Source organism: Cheilinus undulatus, linkage group 3, assembly GCF_018320785.1.
Source record: "Cheilinus undulatus linkage group 3, ASM1832078v1, whole genome shotgun sequence".
NCBI lineage: Eukaryota > Metazoa > Chordata > Actinopteri > Labriformes > Labridae > Cheilinus > Cheilinus undulatus.
The window spans coordinates 20,777,074-20,798,131 of NC_054867.1; the positions used below are offsets into that span (position 1 = coordinate 20,777,074).

Here is a 21,058-nt window from a genome sequence, read left to right on the forward strand (position 1 = left end):
TAAACAAGTCAAACACTTATCTTTAATATTTTCTTGTAGCCAAATGACAACAGGGCAGGCTGAACATGATTAAATGTGACTTGTTGTGATCTTTCATAATGGGTCGTTTAAATGAACATGAATGACAAGAAGAGCTTGGGCAAAAGCTCGGGCATAATAGCTGTCATTAAACGCCATTAATAATAAGTGACAGCTCTTTCACTTCAACCCATCAGGGAATTAGCATAAAAAAACAAATATGCACAAATATTATAGTCAAAATTTTCTCTGTGACCTCCAAGAGTGTCAGCTCAGAGGTGCACGGCTCAGAAAAACTCACTGCACTTCTGATGAGATAAATATTGATTGAGGAGAGGCTACAAAGCATTACTTCTGCATTTTTCAATTTGATCCTTTAATAGCGAATCGGCTAAATGCAGCTCACGGACGGGCTGTTGGTGAGATGAGACATGACAGGAGCGGAAGGCAGCTCGTCCCTCAGACCGTTTTATCTTATTTAGCTTCCAAATGGATGACCAAGCAGGGGACTGAGGTCATAATTCAATCATGGCTATAAAATGTGACCTTCCTCTGCTGTTGTGACGACGCATTCATTTGTAAATGTGTCTGAGTCACAAAGCCACATATTAGCACAGACCCACCTTGCACCATGAATATGACATCAGAGTACAGAGGAGAGTTGAAGAGGTTGACAAGAGTCTGGGGGCCGAGCTGAGCCGCCCGGGCGCTTGGGGTGTCCCTGGGGCCCTGCATGGAAAACACACAAAGAGTACACACAGTGATTAAAGCAAACATCTAAAGAAAAACACAAATAGAGTTAAAGTTTCTCTGCAGGCTGTCTGTTACTAGTTATCAGCACAATTGCCATTCTGTGAATCTCTCTCACCCCCCTCTGGAATACAAATGACCTCTCTGGCAGTCTTACTTAGTGCTGCCCAAACATACTTGGACATCAATGCCAGGAGCAACGTGACAGAGCTGGCTAACAGATGAAGAACGAGTCTCACTCCAAACTGTTTATTCTTTCCTGCTCTTCACAAGCATTTTAAGGATATAAACAACATCATTTTTTCAAAAACACTGTAAAACTCAAATTTTACAGAGTATTTGTCTAATTTCTTTGTCAGTAATACAGTACCTATAAAAAGTATTTATCCTTATTGATTTTATAAATCTGCTTCTCAGCAGCCGACCCTGAAAGGCTAGATGAAAATATTATTCAGTCTACAAGAAAACCATGGCTTAGATGAATATCAATTTTCCAGCAAGGCAATGACATAAAGCATACAGTGAAAGATACATAGAAATGGTTTTAAGACAACAAGGTGAATGTTCTGGAGTGGCTGAGTCAAAGCCCAGACCTAATCCAATAGAGAATTTATGGCTGGACTTGAAAAGGGCTGTTCACACCTGATCCCTGTGCAACTTGACAGAGCTTGAGCAGTTTTGCAAAGGAGAAGGTAGTAGAATTGCAATGTTCAGATGTGCATCTATCCACATAGACTCAGAGCTGTGATTGCAGCCAAAGATAAATCTACTAAATGCTGGCTTGAGGGGAATATTGATGCAGTCAGTCACTTATTTTACATTACATATTTAATTTAAATGACATTACTTTGTAGAAATCTCTCTTATCTTTAATATTAAAGACTTTTTTTAAATCATTTTGGAAAAACCCCCAAAACAAATTATATTGACCATGATGTATTTAAAGAATAAGTAGAATGGTTAAACATGCAGAGAGATGAATAATTTTATAGGCACCGTATCTCATTGCTCTTAGTAAAACCCATCTCTATTAGAAACATCCTGAAAAAACATTGTATGTAAAGATATTAGAAGCCAGTGCTAAATTTGCTTGAAATAGTTGCCAACATAGCAAAACTACTGCAAAGCAAGTCAATTTACTGCCAAGAGGACTGTTAGTCAAAACAACAGAAGATGAGTAGAGACTAGTTGCTTAACTTTGCCCACTGAGGACTCTATTCAACATTCCTACTCCATAAGGTGTATTTACTTGTACACCGTTTTTGTTTTACAGATATACGGTATTTTTCACATTATAAGGGAAAAAAAGCTGTTAAAAGGGGCATTCCTGGTCCCAACATTGAGTGATCCCTGAACACTAATCCCAGAGCAATTAGCAGCGATAAGCACGAAGGCTACTTTTAACATCTTTTTTCCCTTATGAAGTGATTTTTATCCTCAAAATAAAAATGGTGGTTAACTGGAGGGCTGTTTTTGAATTCAAAACAAGGAGTAAGAAGAAGAGCCACATGAAGTCCAATTTTAGGCCAGATATGCCCCCTCTGACGACTGGAAGGGGGTGAGGGTTCCTGAGTCAAGACTAGCTGCATACAATTATTTGTCCAAATACTGTTCAGGTGAGCAATGTCCAAAAACTTTTTACTGCTCACTGTTGTGCTGGAGCCTCAAACTGTAAATATCCAACAGGTTTGGTATTTACAGTTTGAGGTTATACCGTCTCCAGTGGAATAACCACAACAATGGGTAGCATCAGCAAGAGGATGTTACATTCTTTCATGGCTTATAAATATAATGCTAGACAAGGACAAAACCTAATTTTTAATGTTCTTATTTTTTTCATTAATCAGCACTATTGTTCATCCGTAACATCTGTCAGTGGGTTTTACACATTTTAAACCAATACAATTGTCAAAGATGCTATTATCATTTAGCTTTAAAATTAATTGAAAAAGCGTTTTTTCATTTCCTGAAAAGTGGTGATTTTGGAGATAGGAAGTTTTTGTCCAACAGCAGCATTTAACAAAACTATACCTTCATTAGCCAGGATTTCACCCTCTTTCTTTTCCTCGTTTATACATTTTTGCCACAACTGTAATGCACAGTTTGATTACGCAAGCTTCTGCGAGATCTCATGTGGAATCATTTCTGTCAACAGGTTTGGTCTATGTCTGGCTGAATCATCTAGTGTGGCGACTCAGCCAGATCGTGATGATTAGAGCAGTGGTTCAGGACCCACCATCTACTCCTTAATGAGGAACTGCGACCCAAAAATTAGACTATTTTCAAGTAATAAAACTGATAACATGAAAATTTTCCCAGATTGGAACTCAGACAGTACCAAACGTGCCAGAAAGAGAGACGGAGTAAAATAAACATGCTTTCAATAGTTTTTAGATTTTGATGGCACAATATTTTCCCCTGGCATCTCATTTGTGACCCACTGAAAAGGGCTCCGCAAACCATTTTTAGGCCCCATTCCACCAGTTGAGAACCACTGTATTAATGGATTATAAGATCAAAGATAGTTTGAAACTGTCTTTATGTCTATGGTCTCCCAGGTCTTAAAAATCATTCAAGATTTTGAAGTTGTCTGGTGTGTGGTCAGCTCAATTTGGAAATGTCTAGTGGGGCCACACTGTAATGGGGGTTAGAGGGTGGGGGGACAGAGTTCACGGGGAGCTTGGGTTCCAGTGTTTCCATGGCAACAATAAACATGCTGTCATTGCAGCTGTCATGGCAAGACACACCCTGTCACAACTATAAAAATTAGTCATTTCTTTGGCTTTGAAAACTATTGAAATTATCTATTTTAATGTTAGTGCCAATCTAAAAATATATACGCAACACAGGAGTAGTCATTTATAATTAATTTAAACAATTCAGAAAGGAAATTCTGCATTTGTAACTCAATTTCTTGAAATTTGTCTGTATTTTATTCCAAGAAACTGAACAAGTAAATTTAGCTGTATGATATTTTAGACCAGACAATCAGACTTCCAAAAAATTGAGTTTTTTTTTAATGCAGCACACTTCGGCCCACAGAAGAAGACATCAGTGCTGTAAGAGCAGTGTGTGTTTCTCAACTCTATGTCAGCTAAGTCTGCAAACGAGAGTCGTCAAAGCATCCCATTACCATTACGTGACCTTTCTCAGCCAAGTGGAGCACAAAGAACTCCATATTCCTGCACCGCTCTGCTGCAGAGAGAGCGTTCAGCAAACACAGAGCGTTCAGCACAGGCAGCAACAGAATCAAACCTCTTTGATTTTGTGAATCAATGGAAAGCTGCAGGGAAAAAAAATCAAGCCTGCCTCCCAGAGTGTGATGACCTGGAGGTGTCTGCAGAAGACGAGATGAGATCCTGACAGGACATTAGGGCGTCTCATCGTGTTAAAGTGGCCCTGCTGTCAGATCATCCGCTCATCTTCACAGAGCCTCAGGTAGAAGACAGAGTTATGTACAGATGTGGTCCTAGACCACGCACCGTGCCAAAGGCTTGTCAGGCCCAGACGTTTTAGATCTCCTGATCCTGATCTGAATGTTGATGACCTATATGTTACGCATGGAGTGGCCTTGTGTTTACTGAATAGACAGACTACATAAGAGGCTGCATCTTTTTACATAATGATGGCTGTCTTGTAAAGGAGATCCTTGGTGTTTGTTACGTCTATAACAAGCGTCTCTTGTTTATTTGGTGCTAATTCCCACAGTGGTGATACATGCACTAATTAAATAACCATGCTAATTATAGCCAAATTATCACAGCAGAGTTTCCTAACAAGGTCTTACTAATGAAGTGTCTCTTAGTCTGCAACTTCAAAAAAGAGTTTAGACCTTCAAAGGCAACATTTGACACAATATAGATGTTTAACCTCTTTTCTGGGTGGCTAATGTTGTTATAAGATTGCCAGACTTTGACAAACTTGTAATTTCTGACACTTTTGGGTAAAAGAGGTTGTTAGAAAATGTAAAAAAAAAACTCACCCTGTCTCTGCCAATGAGAGATCGTATGCGCTCCATGAGTTGGGCCACAGCAAGTGAACTCTTTAGTTTCTCCTCCAGGGCCTCCTGGAGGTGTTCCCACTCCCACGCTCCTACAAAACATTCACAATAGTACAGTTTACAAAAACACACACAGACAAACTTTTTTTTTTACAGCTGGCACAGCGCTCTCACCACCCACACACCTTACATCCAGCACTGTGGACCTGTTTTTGACAAAGTTGGCTTGTTCTGAAAAATGTCTGCTTATATAATTCATGCCGGCTTTCAGTGGGACACCATGTCAGGACTACACCAGTGCTAGAGAAAGTTACAAGGAAGTCTTCTGCAAAAGAAAACTGTCTCCATATTAAATCTGCATTGTAATCAATAGGTTAATAGATTAAATTGATTACTTTTACTCAGGATGAATCAGCTAATATAACACTCCATTTCTTGGGGCATTATTGATTTGATTTGAAGAGGACAGGACAGTGGCAAGAAGAAATCAGGAAGTGAGAGCGGGGAATGGCATGCAGGACTAACCACTACACCAGTGGTTCTTAACTGGTCCGGCCTCAGGACCCACCAGTCTGTCTTATGACAAATTGTGACCCCAGTTTCCAAATCATTTTCAACAGTGCATGTTTAGTTAATTGAATTAATTTAATTTAATAATTGAATATGTTTCAGTTTGGAGCATGATTGGACCAAAACACCTGATATAAAAAAGAAAAGGGAAAAAACTGACACATTCATACCCTCTTTCCCCATCATTATGTGTACATTTTTGCCAATTTTCCAGAGAACTTTTGAAATTACTTCATTATTACGGGAAAAGTAGCCATTTATTGCCAGAAGAGAAGATACATTAGTTTAAATAATGATCAAACATCTAAATTGACCCAATTTTACAGTAAAACAAAGGGAAATAAAAGTTGTGATGCACGTCCAAAAAGGACTTCAGGATTTTTGCCACCATTTTTTTTTTCAGTCTCCTAGTTGCAGCCCACTGATAGGCTGGAGGCTGGAGCCTGATCCCATTGGCAGAGAGGCAGGGTACACACTGGACTGGTCACTAGTCAATCAAAGGGCTGACACTGAGAGACAGACAACCAGGTACACTCACACTCACACCAACGGCCAATTTAGAGTCACCAGTTAATCTAAAGAGCATGTTTTTGGCGGTGGGAGGAAGCAGGAGTACCCAGAGAGAACCCATGCATGGGAGAGAACATGCAAACTCCACATAGAAAGGCCCTGACTGGGAAGCGAACCAGCAACCTTCTTGTTGTGAGGCAACAGCGCAAACCTCTGCGCCACCTAGCAGCCCAGAAGAATATAAAATATAAAAAAATAAATAAAAATATAATTTTTCAAAAGCACAAATACTGTGCTTGTAAGTCATGTTTTTTTATTTTCTTCTGCAACAGCCTGTTTGTCAATGCATTAATATTTAAACATTTGTCATTTCAAAGTTGGAACCACCAGGTAAGGGGGTCAGAAGGTCTTCTCCAAGAATATTTAAGGACCAAACATCAATTTTCCTGCATTCTGATCTATTTTATAGAACCAACTTCTACATTTTCTGCGTCACTTTAAAATTAGGATTTATGCGCCCTTCTATTAAAGTGTTTTTCAGGCACAATTTTAACACCTTAATTTTCATTTTAAAGCATGTGGAGTATAAATAAAATTCCTACAGCTGAAGCTTTGCACAAATAGTCTGTTCACATACATTTTTATATCAGAGCTACTTTAGTCTTTTTCAAGACTTCTGAAATAGGAAAATATAAACATAACCGAGAATATGATTAGTTTCTGAGACACATGATTTTGCAGTAAAGAAGTGACTGCATATTGAGAGCAGAGCCGCTGCTGCTTTGCATCACAAAAAGGCAGTTGAGGTGGATCAAGGATCTGATCAGGATGCCTCCTGGATGCCTCCCTTTGGAGGTTTTTAATCAAGATCTTTTGATCTATTTCCTAATACAACTTAATTGATCCTCCTCTTGATTATACCAGGGTTGAACCAGCTGCTGAAGAACTGCTAAGAACTGGATAAATGATAATCCATCTTATCCAAATTCCTCTAATCACTTGGTCCTGAAACTTCCCCATCATCAGATTATTTTCTGCTGAATATCTTGAACATATCTAATCACAGTTCACAATAATACATCTCTTTTTGTTGGCTGTGAAACTATTTTTAAAGGTAAGTGCATGACTGATTAGGCAGGGCAGCAACAGACAGAAGGCGTTTCCATTAGGGGTCGTTATTAGGGCCAATATTTATACCATTTAGGAGTAAGTCATGAGACCGATAACCGATTTTTGGACCCGACATGACCCCTACTGTGCATGTCTTTGGTACAATCAGCAAATGTATCAATGCCTGTTGCTTGTTGGCTTCACTTTTGTACAACAGACACCCACCCAGACACGTTGTCCACATTGAAATACTGTGAAAAAAATAACATTTTTGAGCCATAAAATACATTCAGTAGCCATGAATACACAGTGACTTTAGACATCAGTAACTAGCAGGAAGACAGATAAAGACAGATAATTTTCAGAGGTACTGAAACTAAATAAACATTATGATTTAGAAAGCATCCACCCTGCATTTCATTTACTGTAGCAGAATATTTCTTCATGATGGCTGCACAGCCCTGCAGCTTATCAGGGCGATGCACTCAGTCTCTCTGGGACGTAAACAGACAGTGTGGGGAATAGGGAGCTGGACTGGACAGGATTTATCTCATCATTAGTTCATAATGACGGTATTTGGGCTGATAGAGGGATTACCTCAACACGGGCTGTCGGATAATAACATGGCGCTGACACCTCATAGGCAGGACGACAGATTAACTCAGGAGGTGTGCTGCTGACGTGCCATGTTGCCAGATAAACAGAATTGGATATACTGTGAGATGGAAAAATCTTGGCCTATCTTTAAACTACCCCAACAAGGTCATAGAGTGGGATCTATAAAACTACAGGATTGTAGTCTAATTTTAAACTATACTAAGACCAAATCACTCCAAACACATTCAGTAATTCCTCATGTGCTAAACATGCAAACACAAAGCAGCAAGCAAGTGAGGAATGCAATGATTCAGCAGCACAGCACACAAGGATACCGAGTCTAACAGCGTTAACATCACACAGGATAAGTCACGGCCTCCATGACTGTCCACACACAGCCAAGTGACAAAAAAACCCAGAGCGCTGTGTGCAAGTATGACGCTGTGTGTTAACAGAGACATTATATTGTGTTCTGTCAAACCCATGAATTGAACAACAACTGACAAAGGAACAGAGTTAACATGGGAGCAGAAGATATGCGTCCCCTCTCTCGGAAAGCCAAGTACAGCATGATTTACTGCGAATCAACGTTAACTATTGGCTCGCTATGCTCTGAAATGTCTCTCTGGGCGAGGAAGACCCATGTTCACATCTAATTAGCCCATTCAGGAAAGACCCACTAATACAGAAACGCACATACACTGTATGTGAGGTCAGCTGCTTTAAACACAGTCAGACCCGCCATGTTGAAGGTTAACATTACATTACATCACACAAGGCTTCACACTGACTCCCTGCAGTGTTTTAGGAAGAGAAACGTGACATTGGTATTCTACACAGCACATGCCCACATGTTCCTCTCTCTGCTGCTCACTCCGAGCCACACATAGACACAAACACACGTCAACATTATGCTCTAGTGCACAGCTCTCCCACCATCCAAACACTTTCTCTCTCTGTCTTGAATCCTCATATCCCACTAGCTTTTTGCCCCCCTCAATTTTCCGCTCCTTACTTTCTCATATTCCTCCTCTCTTACGCAAAAAGAAAAAGGCCAAGAACTAATATACCTGTACACCGCACCCTCCGTCTTACGAACTCTACCTTTCTTATTCTTATTCATACCATCACTCACAGAGACTCAGTCTAACCCTATAATCTTCTTCGCTTCTCTGCTCAGCCTTCTCCAGCAGCGCACATACTCACTCAGCTCTCACGTTTGTGTGCCTGCCTCTGGTGAGGATCTGCGAGTGTGTACATGAGTGTCTTCAGACCATCAGTGCTGCTCACATACATGTAAAGAGGCAGCCATGAATCAGATGTGAGCGCAGCTTTGTGCCATAAGGACTCCTGCACGATATGCTGCCTGTGATGATGAGCTTGAATGCACGGGAAGCTGCAAGGATCTAACATGAAGTTAGCAGAATGTACAGAGAGGATTTTCATTACAGGCGCTGAAGATGCCACACAGTTCTATAACCAGGCTTCATACATGAATAGAGAACACCCTTGATCCAACAGCATCAATTTAGAACATCTGCAGAAACATGTTAGTGGACGTGCCTTATTCATGAGAGATGAAGTTCATTTTAGATGTTTTTACATGACAGTTTCATAATTAACCATTCACTAAACACAGAGACATGGGTTTGCAGGGCAAGGCAGTGTGGTACTCATGGTATCTGAGCAGTCAGAGTCTTTCAGTCCTTGGTCCTTCCAGTCTTACTATACTCTTGTGAGGCCTGGACACTGAAATGCCGACTGGACTCCTTTATGACAACTTCCCTTCGGCACATTTTTGGGTATCACTGGCAAGACCATGTGTCTAATGCTGACATTTTTAGGAACATGGGGATGGGAAGGGTCAGCTGTTGGATTCGGAAGCAGCAGCTGCCCTTCTACAGGCACCTGGCATGCTGTCCCAGGCCTGATCTGGCTCACTGCATGCACGGGACCTAGTAGGTTAGACTATATACTGCCGCGAGCATCATGGAGGAGTCAGCTGAGACGGTACTTGGAGACATGGGGCATGGGTCTGATACAGGCCTGTACGATGGCCATCAGGAGGCTGGAGCAGTAGAGGGCCAAGGTTAACGCAGGAGAGTGCAAAACTGGCATATGATCCCATACCTGACCCAGCCTGACCTTCTCTAAGCCTACACCTATCAAGCATTCACACCCATCATTCAGAATATGGAGTTTTCAACTATATAAGTATTCTGGAGGAAGTAATATCAAATTTTTGGATAAAGGAATCAGGGAGAAGTAGAAAGAAAGGTCTACAAAAAGTCTGTGAAAGCTGCATTCATGATGTAATTTGACGATAGAGTATTGTTAACAGTGCTTATGATGAGGGAACCATCTCACTGGCTAATACAGCTTGAAGCAGCAGTAGTGAATCTAATTTCAATTGCAGGAAGAACCACAGACAAAAAGACAGCACTGAACAATCCACAGAGGATGTTTTCTTCTCTTTGACTACTTCAAATAAAACGAGATGGTTGGATTTTATTGTTTTAACTCAACAGCAGCTATAGCTAACTTCATCAGCTACTGAGAGTGACCACTGTACAATTGTCAGTGGTAAGACTCCAGTATTGTTTAAAATGCTGGGTTTTAACACGCATTTTAATGTGGTTTCTAACATTACCAGGCTGCTGGTTGGCTATTTGTTAAAAAGATTTATTGTTGTTTTCTGTGGGGATTGTTTTTTGGCTGCTGAATTAGAGCTAATGTGCTAACAGGCTGACTGAGAGCTAATGTGAATGTAATTGTTGTTGTTCATGGGTTAAATGCAGCAAATATGGTGTTACCAGTGTTGGGTGTAACACACACAAAGTAAAGTTTTAAAACAGCGTTTCAAAGGAACAGCTGATCAGACTTAATCGTTATGATTGTTTCATCAACTTGCTCACAGATAAATGAAGGAATGGCCTATCTCTGTCATTGTCACTGTACAGTCATGTGTTATTTGTGTTAACAAACAGGCTATAACAGGTCAACGACAACTAAGGTTTTACTGTTGGGCTCGGTTATGACTGACTTGGACTTGGGTCGGATTTGTAAAGAAATATGTGGCCCCAGCCCTGCTCCAGCACAGATGTAATACTGGAACTTGGCATTTGTGTTTTTATGCTTTGTTGCAGTTAAAAGCAGGTTATTTTTCATACATGGCTACCAATTGTTGTATGTTGTAACTGTGTGTTGAACTTTGCTGCCTCTTGGCCAGGACTCCCTTGAAAAAGAGGTTTTTAATCTCAATGGGATTCTCCTGGTTAAATAAAGGTTAAATAAATAAATAAAAATAGCCCATGTCTGCAAGTTGTTATATGGCCAGGATTCTGGAGGACTGCTGGCTAATATAGCCAAAGTAAAAGAAGTCTAGCGTAAAGTTTCATTGTGAATAACATAGAAGCTTGCATGATTAGCTGGGTGAATGATTAAATTTGAATCCCTAGTCAGCACTAGAATTCAATTATTAACTTCTTTTTATCAGTTTAGGCCCTCACCTCGATCAAATGTTGCAACCAAATTGTAAGGCAGCAGCCCACCACTAGTAGCCACTGTAGTTGTTTTTAAAAACCACTGCCTGGCTGCGAAAGTGCTCTTTAATCTGATGTAAACAACCGCTAACTGCTTTAGCAATGATAGCACCTCATAGAAACAATGCTGTTTAGCTCTATTTTGATCAAGAAAATGGGATTAAAGCTGTCCAAAGGCTGTATCAGGTTATACTTATACATAACTAAAGTACTGTGTGACAACATTAAGCTCAGGAATGTGGATATTAACCCGCAAAGAGGACCAAAGCCGGAGGTGTTGGCACTGCTAATGTTAGCCCCATTCTGCAAACCAACTTCTCACCATTGCAGAGGGAATTTGGTTAATAGAATGTATTAACTTGACTTTCGATTAGTTGCCTAAAGAAAATTATATGTGTGGAAATCATCAGCCGAGGAACATCACTAAAATGAAAAGAACATTAAAATAGAGGGACAGCAGGTTAAGTCAATACCTCATTAAATTTTGGCTAAAAAATTTATTTTTTAACCAAAATTTATTTTTCCAATTTTTGGCTAAACTAAATCACTGTTCATTTGGTCTTCCACACTGTTATATTCATGCCATCTGTTCCTTAGGGCCTTAAACTTTTGTCAATTGAAAAATTCAACACAATCTCTCCTAACTTTTGGAGTATTGACTGTTCTAGAAAGCGGCAAAGCACAGAGGTAATTTGTTGGTTTGAATACAAGGCAAGTGTAACTGGCCACAGCTAACCCTACAAGCTAGCACAACAAAGGTAGCTCGATTCTCCTGCAAAAACATCACCTGTGCACTTATCTATCCAAGTTTCCCTTATGTTAAAAAAAAACTTTGCTGAATAAAATTTTGCCAATACCAAAATTTACAAGAACAAAACATGATTGGCCTTTGGCATCTAAAGTACAAACATGGGGTACAAAGCCTTGAGCAATCCCTGCATATATAATCAGGTCTCAGATGAAAATACTGCAATTGCCTACGATCAAGCACTTCCAATTTGACTGTTCCTCACCATAGCGAAGACTGGACAAGACCCAATTGCGGTAAAACTGCCTCCTGCTGCCAGGAGATATAAATCATCACATCTACACTACTGGAAAAAGAATAAACCCTTTCTGTGAATGGAGATCCCCTGCTCTGAATGTCTGCCCGGGTCTCTTAGATGTATTTAAACTGCAGTTGTGATGTGGGGGATGTTTCCTACACACAGCAACAACAAAAAGGATGAATCGCAAGAAGTATTGCCAGGACAGGGTCATCAATAATGAATTTAATTCACCACACTGAGTGGTTTGTAGCAGGACATAACTTCACAGACTCATTCAACCAGAAATCATCCAATGTGATGGGAAAGAACTGATTCAGACATCCAGATTTCTGTGTACAAAGTGCATGCTGGCTGCTGTTGTAAGGACAGATTTGTATTCTAGTCTAGGCTTTCTGCTTGGCGCTCCCTGTGCAACAGTTCCAGATGCCAGGACGTCAGCTTGGGCAACTTCTTCATGGTGAAATCACAGGATTTAGGGCTGCTTCTCTATCTTTTCATGATTCAGAATGATGCAATTTAAATAAACTAAGAATTTAGAAGCACAAACTAGGATTTAACATGTTAAGTTAATAAATGCAACCTTTTAGTAACCACTTGCTTACCCTATTGTTTGTCATTTTGTTTGCAAAGCTCAGTCCGGTGAAATTTGGGTTGGTACACTATTTTGCTCAACGTTAGCTCTTCTTAACACCCAATCTTAGAACCTATCAGCAAACATATCTCATAAATATCTCGGAAAGAAGTCAAACTTTAATCTATGAAGCCAGAGGTTAGCGTTAAAGGACTTCAAGGCAAGATTTCCTTTTTTATGTGGCATTCATAACTATAAGGCAAAGGCTGCCATTTCTCTTATCCCTTAAGTAGTGCTGTTGATCTGATGAGTCCACAGTAGAATGTATGCAAGATACCGTGGCTTTACTCATGCTCATTTCAGCAATATATGCCCAAAAGAAGCTAATTTTAATGTGATTTTCATTTTTTACAGTTAAGGGAAATATATATTGCCAATATGACAACATCATGATGCAGAAAGTCAAGCTTTGTCAGGTCTGTCCTTAAGAGGAAAACAACTTTCAAGCTGTTCATTTTGCTAATAGAATTTGATCTGATTCTATCTGATTGTTAACTGCACTTTGATGCAAATGATGTCTACAGAGATGAATAAATAATTATAAGAATACCACCAAGGAAAAAAGTTGCACCTAAAAAAGTACTCATTGAGGTTAGCTCCACTTGAGGGAGGCTGACCCCCACTGACCTTGAGAATTTTGTGTGTCTGGGATGGGCCAGGTGAACATGATTCAGAATGACTATTTTAATATAGGCTTTTTGAATGTTTTTGCAAAGACAGGTGCCTTGGTTTATTTGTATATTTTTCTCTGTCAACAGACAAAGTTCATCATGAAGACAATGGATAGCAAAGTAATTTAAAATTTTCATTGTGTCCAGAAGGTAAACTCTAAATCTCAGTTATTTTGTTTTTGTAACAATGCTTCTTGCAAAAAGTCTTAAACAACTGAAGTCTATTTATTTCCCTTATAAATAGTGTCATATTTGTAAGGAACATGCATTTGTGGGATGAGCAGCAGAGCTGAGTATGTGGGTTGCGCTGATGAAAAATCAGCCAAATCTTCCCTGCCAATGCCAAACAGCTTATTCTACCATTGACCCTTATTTGTTGATTGAATGATTGAAGCCTGAAGAAACAGCACATATTGGCACTGTAACAACGACACTGCTGTGGGATGGCATCCCATTCTTCAACCAGCATTTGTCAGCCAACATGGTTGTGTTGGTCACTCTGGCACACGCTATTGACTGGACTCAGCCTGAGTTGTCCATCACAAATCACTCACTCCACCAGCTGTGGGAGCGGATATGTCTTGCGCGTGCACCACAGCACAACATAGGCATTTAAACCAGTGATGACGGTGTTGCAGAAATCCATTTTGTGGCCAAAATTTTAACAGTGAAGGAATTAATACCGGTTTACCTCTACCTCTAATACCTCTACCACGTACTCAGCTCTGCTGCTCATCCCACAAATGCATGCTCCTTACAAAGGTGGGGAAGACCAAACAGTGCAGAGACTAGAAATTGATGCCATGGCCAGTGCTTCAGACTAAGGACTATAACGTCTGTACTAGTACATGCACTGACTACCCTTGTTAGCTTATTTTTGCATGCAAACAAATAAACATGAAGGCATGAGTCTCTGGTGCATGACAAGAAGAACTGCTAGCATGCCCTTGCTAGTATTTGCATGTGAGTATTCTGTGTTTTCTTCATCTTTAATGATAATATATTTTAAAACTTTGCAGATTTACAACTTTAAAACATTTTAATATGTAGTTTTCGGCATTTTAAATGGGCAACTCTCATAACCCAATTACCAAAGTCTTTAATATAATAATAAATGTTTACATTTGTTTACATTTTCCTACACAGGTATGCCATAATGGTTGCAATGATAAAGAGTAAACATGTCTATATGAAAGAGGCAGTCTTCAGTCAGATTTCAGATTGCAGAGTTGGTTTTTACCTCTGTATATGAACATGAGAGTCTCCCAGAGGCACATGCACAGGAGGGGGTCTTTCACCACTAGGCGAGAGAGGCGTCCCGTCAGATGCCCTTCTGATCGGGGCATATCATCAATAATCCCTCCGTCCCAGGTGGAGAGAAGCGAATGTGGGCCTCCATCCCTCTCCCTACACACACACCGTGACTGAGGACGTTCCCTGTCCAAGTAGAGATGAATTTCAGCTTAATTTCCATCACAGTCACACTACAGAGGAGTTTGCAGAGAGATGAGCTCGTGCTGGCTACAGGCTCAGGTGGTGAAATAGCTTGTTAAACTCAATCCTGAGGACGTGCTAATATCTCTCCTACCTGGTCTTGGGCCCCAGGAGCAGCTGTCTGAAGTATGGACTGACAGCACACAGCACAGCAGCATGCGCCCACCCCAGCTCTTTTCCCGAGTCTCCTGCATAGAAAGCAACATCGGCGAACTGCACGCCACGCTCCAACAACCACTGCATGTCCTGGGAAAAGCTGGACTCCTCTACTCGTATAGGGGGAAGACGGGCTGGGGGGGGGGCACAGAGGGTGAGACAGAGAGAAAGATAAGGGATGAACTGTGATGATGAATAATTACAGCTAGAATTCAACTTAAGAAAAGCTTCTTTAACAAAGAAGGGGAGTCGGCCAATTTTGATGCACAAATCATGGAATGTGTTCCTGCAGCTTTCATTAACCATGAATTAACCGCATCTATGTCTTCTGTTGATTGAACCATGACTTTTGGCAACTCGTGGTGCTATAAGTGGGAGAGTTAGGCAGAGAAACAGTTTAGCTCTGAAGCAAGGGCTGATACAGAAAAAAAATCATGTACACCCCATTCAGCAGCTCTAGAAAAAAAAACTAAAGCTTCTAGATTCTCTGCACTAATGACAGACCAATGAAGATACAAACAAAGGCTGCTGTACAACTTTTTGTATTAAATCTCCAGTAAATAATTTGGCTGTCTACCTTTCCTCTTTTGCTGATGTAATGTTTTTACAACAAAAATCCCATCCTGTTTCATTTTGATTAAATTTTTTATATTACAAATCATGAGTCTTTATCAGGGGAAACGTTTTGTACAAAGTCTGTTGTGTTGCTGTTAATCTCCCAGTCTGATACCCATCTGGCAGCAGTGTTTAAAGGCATAAGAATATAAATAATCAGCTTACTGACTGATGGTACTTTTTGCTTTTGCAGGTCTTTGAGAGACATTACTATAAATTTCTGCTTCATAATTAGATAAAACTCAATCACAGGAGCTTTAATGTCACTGAGGAAATGCCATGTCTGGAGATAAAACTGGAGTCCTTCTTGCTTTTCGTCAACCATGAGGTTTGAACGCCATAAGTTTAGATGCATTTTAGATAGGGTACTGAAAACATTGAGGCAGAGCATATACAAAAGCATATTTTAAATAAAGTTACATACAAACTGTGTTATCATGGACATACACAGCTGGCTGTTGTGGATCTGCCCGGCTATAACTGCTTTATCTTCCAACATCAGCCTAACATCTGTTATTATTATAAGAAAATGAAAGAGAGGCTCTACTTAAACTGCTATAGCCAATATCAGTTCTCATCATTTTATCTTAACAGCCAGTGCTGATACTGGGATGTTTAGTCTTTAATCAAACATGGTTATTACAGTTAGTTATTTATATGGTCTTATCTTGTAGCCATATCCATGTAAACATGAGATGGATTAAAGGCCAGGACAGCCATAAATGTATATTAGCTGTAACATCACTCTGCTTGTTTTCCTGCTTTCTGCATCTTCCTCGTCTATCTTTCTGCAGCCTCATCTTCTCTCTCTGCTTTTCCCTCCATCCTTTTCCAACCCTCGACAATCAACGTGAGTGTGGTTCTGGTCAAGGTTTTTGACCATCAACAGGAAGTTTTGCCTTGCCACTGAAATTTTGCTAAATGCTGCTTAGTACTGAGCACACGGTGGATTAAAGTTAAGCCTGTCTTTATAGATCATATAACAGAGAGTACAGTCTAGACCACTGGTTCCCAACCTGGGGTCTGGGACCCCCCCAGGGGGGCGCAAAAGGTCTTAGGCTTTGTCTGCTCTGAGGCTACCAAAATTAGATTTGCAAATATTGACTAAAACCATGATGAAGCAGTTATCAAAAAGTTCATACAAAAGTCTTTAGATAAGAAAAGCATGCATGGGTCTTTTTAAGGCTTTTGTCAGTAAAAAAAAAAAAAAATTTAAGTTGATTTTTGGCAGCAGTGTGTCACTTTTCTCCTCTCTTGGGTCCTGGCAGGGGGCTCCGCTTTTCTTAGGTACATGTAGTGGGGCTCCATGGAAAATGGTTGGGAAACACTGGTCTAGACCTGCCCTCTTTTTAAACTGTCTTGAGATTACTGTGGTTAGGAATAGGCACAATAGAAAGTAAGACTGATTAAAGTTTGTCTGATTATGTTTATTCTAAGCCTGCAAAATATAATAGAAATATACAAGGTGCAATATCATAGTTCATGTTGCAAGAGCAGTGACGGCCATTAAAAGCTTTGGTTTCATCTGGTGTAAGAGCATACATACAACCTTAAGCCTTCCCCTACAGATGAAACGTACACATGCTGAGTGAAAAGCATTGCCTGTGTTCATACAAATATTTTTCTTGTTCATTGTGATAAATTTAGAGTTGGTTTGTGCCAATCACTGATGCTCATGTACAGTGCCTATAAAAAGGATTAATCTCTTTTGATGTTTTACCCTTTTATTGATTTTATAAATCAATCATGGTCAGTAAAATCTGGCATTTTTGACTAAAATAATTTGACTTTAATATCAAAGTGAAAACACATTTCTACAAATTAATGTCAATTAAATGAAAATATGTAAGGTAAAATAAGGGACTGTATAAATATTCACCTCCTTCAAAGAGACTGACCGAATTCAACAGAGGTCCGGCCAATTGGTGCTAGTGAAATGGGGATCACCTGAGTGCAGTGATTGTAGTATAAAGACACCTGTGCCTGGAAGGTCCAGTCACTGGTTAATCAGTATTCCTTGCTACTATTACACTATGAAGACAAAAGAACACTCCAAGCAAGTCAGAGAAAAGGTGATTGTAAAGTATAAGTCAGAGGATGGATACAAGAAATGTCGAAGGCACTGAACATCCTCCAGAGTTCAGTTAAATTCACCATCAAGAAATGGAGGGAATATGGCACATGTGTGAATCTACCTAGATCAGGCCATCCTTAAAAATTTAGTGACCATGTAAGAAGGAGACTAGTGACTAGTCCATGGTCAAGTGGAAGAAAACTCTTTGGTCTGATGAGACCAAAATGGTGCTTTGTGGTCATGAGACAAGACGCTATGTTCGGTGGACACCAAACACTCACCACAAATAACCATCCACACTGTAAAGCACAGTGGTGACAGCGTCATGCTGTGGGGATGCTTCTCAGCAGCCCTGGAAGGCTTGTAAATGTAGAGGGTAAAACAAATGCAACAAAAAAACAGGAAAATCTTGTAGGAGAATCTTATTCAGTCTGCAAGAGAACTACAGCTTGGGAGAAGATTTATTTTCCAGCAAGACACTGACCAGAAGCATACAGAGAAAGCTACACAGAAATGGCTTAAAGACAATAAGGTGAATGTTCTGGAGTGTCCAAGTCAAAGTCAAGACCTCAATCAAATAGAGAATTTGTGGCTGGACTTGAAAAGGGCTGTTTAAACCCTGTGCAACCTGACAGAGCTTCAGCAGTTTTGCAAAGAAGAATGGAATAAAATTGCAGTATCCAGATGTGCAAGCCTGATTGAGACCGGTCCACATATACTCAGTGCTATGATTGCAGCCAATATATTTGGTGAATATTTATGCAGTCTCTTATTTTACATTCCGTCTTTTAAATTGACAATACTTCAAGTTTATTTTTTGCAATATCTTTTGTCAAAAAAGTCAAATTATTTTTACCATGATTGATTCCCAAAATCAATAAAGGGTAAAACATCCAAGGGGATGAATCCTTTCAATAGGCACTGTAACATTAAAATTGTGCTTAACTAGGCAGCTCAAGTTTAAATCCTTAAATAAAAATGGTGCAGATAAGTGATTCACAGTAAACTGAATAAAACTGTACACAGCACTGAAGGCAGGGCAAATACAGCCTTTAAAGGGCCACAGAACTTGAAAACATGTCAAACAGCAATGTAAAATATGCCATCAAAAAGCCTGAAAGAAAATAGGCTTTTTGATGCCTATTTTCATAAATCCAGATTAATAAAAGTGACAAACCATGAAGCTGGAATGAAAAGGAAAGGGAGTAAGAGGGGCTTCACAAATCATCATTCTATTATATTGCTATTCATGTCTAATACGCACTGCACCTCTGTGGACCTCATCTCCTTTTTTATGGCTGCTCAGATCTGACCGAGCAAATTGTGCTGTTCCTGAGTCAGTGCACTTCATATTTAATGCAAGCTACACCATAAGTAGGACTAAGTAGTGTTGGACAGGCACCAATAAACCCAGCAGCACTCGCTGCCTCTTTGGCTGGACTGGGAGGTATCAGTCATTGTGTCAAGTTTAGACACACAGCAGCAAAGACATCAGATCTCTATTTAATAGTGTGGTCTGTATAAATTAATCCAGATGTTTGATTTTGAAAGAATTCGCTCTCTGTAAAAACAAACTGGAGGGCAAGAAAAAAAGCAAGTAGCTTGAATCAGATACTACACTTTAATCCCATTTTGTAAATCAATTATGTTTCTAAGTGTATTTGTGGTTTGCGAGTTTTGCTTCAAGCCAAATTAATTTCAATTGTGTCATTTCAAATACAGCGCACAGAAAGCTTTCACTAAGGAATGGCAGCTGCATGCAGATTTAATCAGGCTGTCTATAAGCCAATTAGGTGAAAAAGTTCCACAGACTAAAACATAATAACATTAGCACAAAGAAAAAGCAGCAGAGTACTCCAGCTTGGCTTCATTCTTTTAATCTTTGTTACAATAATTAAAGTTGCTGTGTCTCTTCCGCTCACTGTGTATTAAAATGTGTGTCTCTTTTTTGATCTGGATCAGCATGTTCATTTATCTGTTCATATCATTATTAGATTGGCCTGAAGGCAAGGTAATTAAGATTTCATTGAATATAATGTCCGGCACAAACAAAAAATACTCCAGCTCAGTTATTAAAACGTTATCTTTTTAAAAATAAAATGTTTTATTTATCCTATCTTCCCACAGAGAATTTGATGTTTTTCTTTCCTTTTTTTATTAACTAAGCATCCTTGAGTTGTAATGTCTGATCAGACCTCAAAAACAACAGAAAACTTGATTAAAAAAACAACATGCTGCTGCCCTGTAACTCCAAAACTGAGATTTATATATGAGTTATTTGCACAAGAGCTACAAAAATGTGACAAAACAAATGCAATTGGATATTACTGGCTGGTGTTGAAGGTCTTTAGGTACAAGAATTATGAGAAAAAGGTTAATTTAAAGGTTAATCCTCTGCTGTCCCACAACTGCATCACTGAGCTGCCTTCAGACTTGAACACTTAATGTCCGAGCCCAGTCTAAAATTGATTTAAACGTCACTGAATAAAAGAAAGTGGTCTACCTAGCTCTTTGTCTCTCTTCTTATTTCCAGTGTGGAACGGGGAATATTGATCTGGATAAACCTTTGTGCTCAGCTCTTTTTGTGGGTATGTAAGATGCAACAAGAGTTAATCCAGTCAGTCCACTCAGGTACAAAATAAAAAGAGCAATAGTGATAATAAATAACAAAAAAATAAATGACTGCACAAAAACAAAACAGCCCAAAATGCTGAAAAATTGGTTTTAAAACTGGCAATATAAGGACACAAACTGAAATAGTGTTTAGGTACCATAGCATTCCTCTGACCTGGTTGTTCTAAGTGAGGGGGGCGAAGCTCATTCACTTTATTCCCCCTCCTCTTCTCTGGCCTTTCTTTGGCTTTGTGTTTCAGACACTGTATCATGAAGTACTCCAGCTGAACATAAAACACACAAACATACAAGCGTTAGTCCCAACACAATGTACAGAAATAGTTGTGTTACATCAGCAGCCCTTCTCTTTGGAAAAAACACCTGAGAAGAACAGTGCAGCTTCCTGCGCTTCACTCCTCTACTGGGTACTCCAACAGCTTGATTTAGGCATACAGGCAGGACTTTTCAAGAGAAGAAATTCTGATTTTGACAGGGGATGCTGGATTTAAAACTTAAGAATATACATTACTGAACCTTCTTACCTTGTTCTAAAAAAGCAGATCTACAAGGGGTTCAGTAAAAAGTCAACCGTTTCATTTCCTGTAACATAAGTTGTTAAGACCTTATGTTACTGAACCATTTCCTAAGTGACTTGATC

General features: G+C 39.6%; 1 protein-coding gene across 1 annotated transcript in view; it reads right to left on the bottom strand.

The window, feature by feature from the left end:
* The window catches only part of rhobtb3 (Rho related BTB domain containing 3), a 37,941-nt gene that overhangs the window by 10,034 nt on the left and 6,849 nt on the right, over positions 1 to 21,058 (bottom strand). The window contains exons 5-9 of the mRNA XM_041781854.1: positions 20,576 to 20,684; positions 15,037 to 15,232; positions 14,689 to 14,885; positions 4,751 to 4,860; positions 642 to 747 (exon numbers count right to left, since the gene is read on the bottom strand). Of these exons, the coding sequence (XP_041637788.1) occupies positions 642 to 747; positions 4,751 to 4,860; positions 14,689 to 14,885; positions 15,037 to 15,232; positions 20,576 to 20,684 (718 nt within the window). The remainder of the gene's footprint in view (positions 1 to 641; positions 748 to 4,750; positions 4,861 to 14,688; positions 14,886 to 15,036; positions 15,233 to 20,575; positions 20,685 to 21,058) is intronic.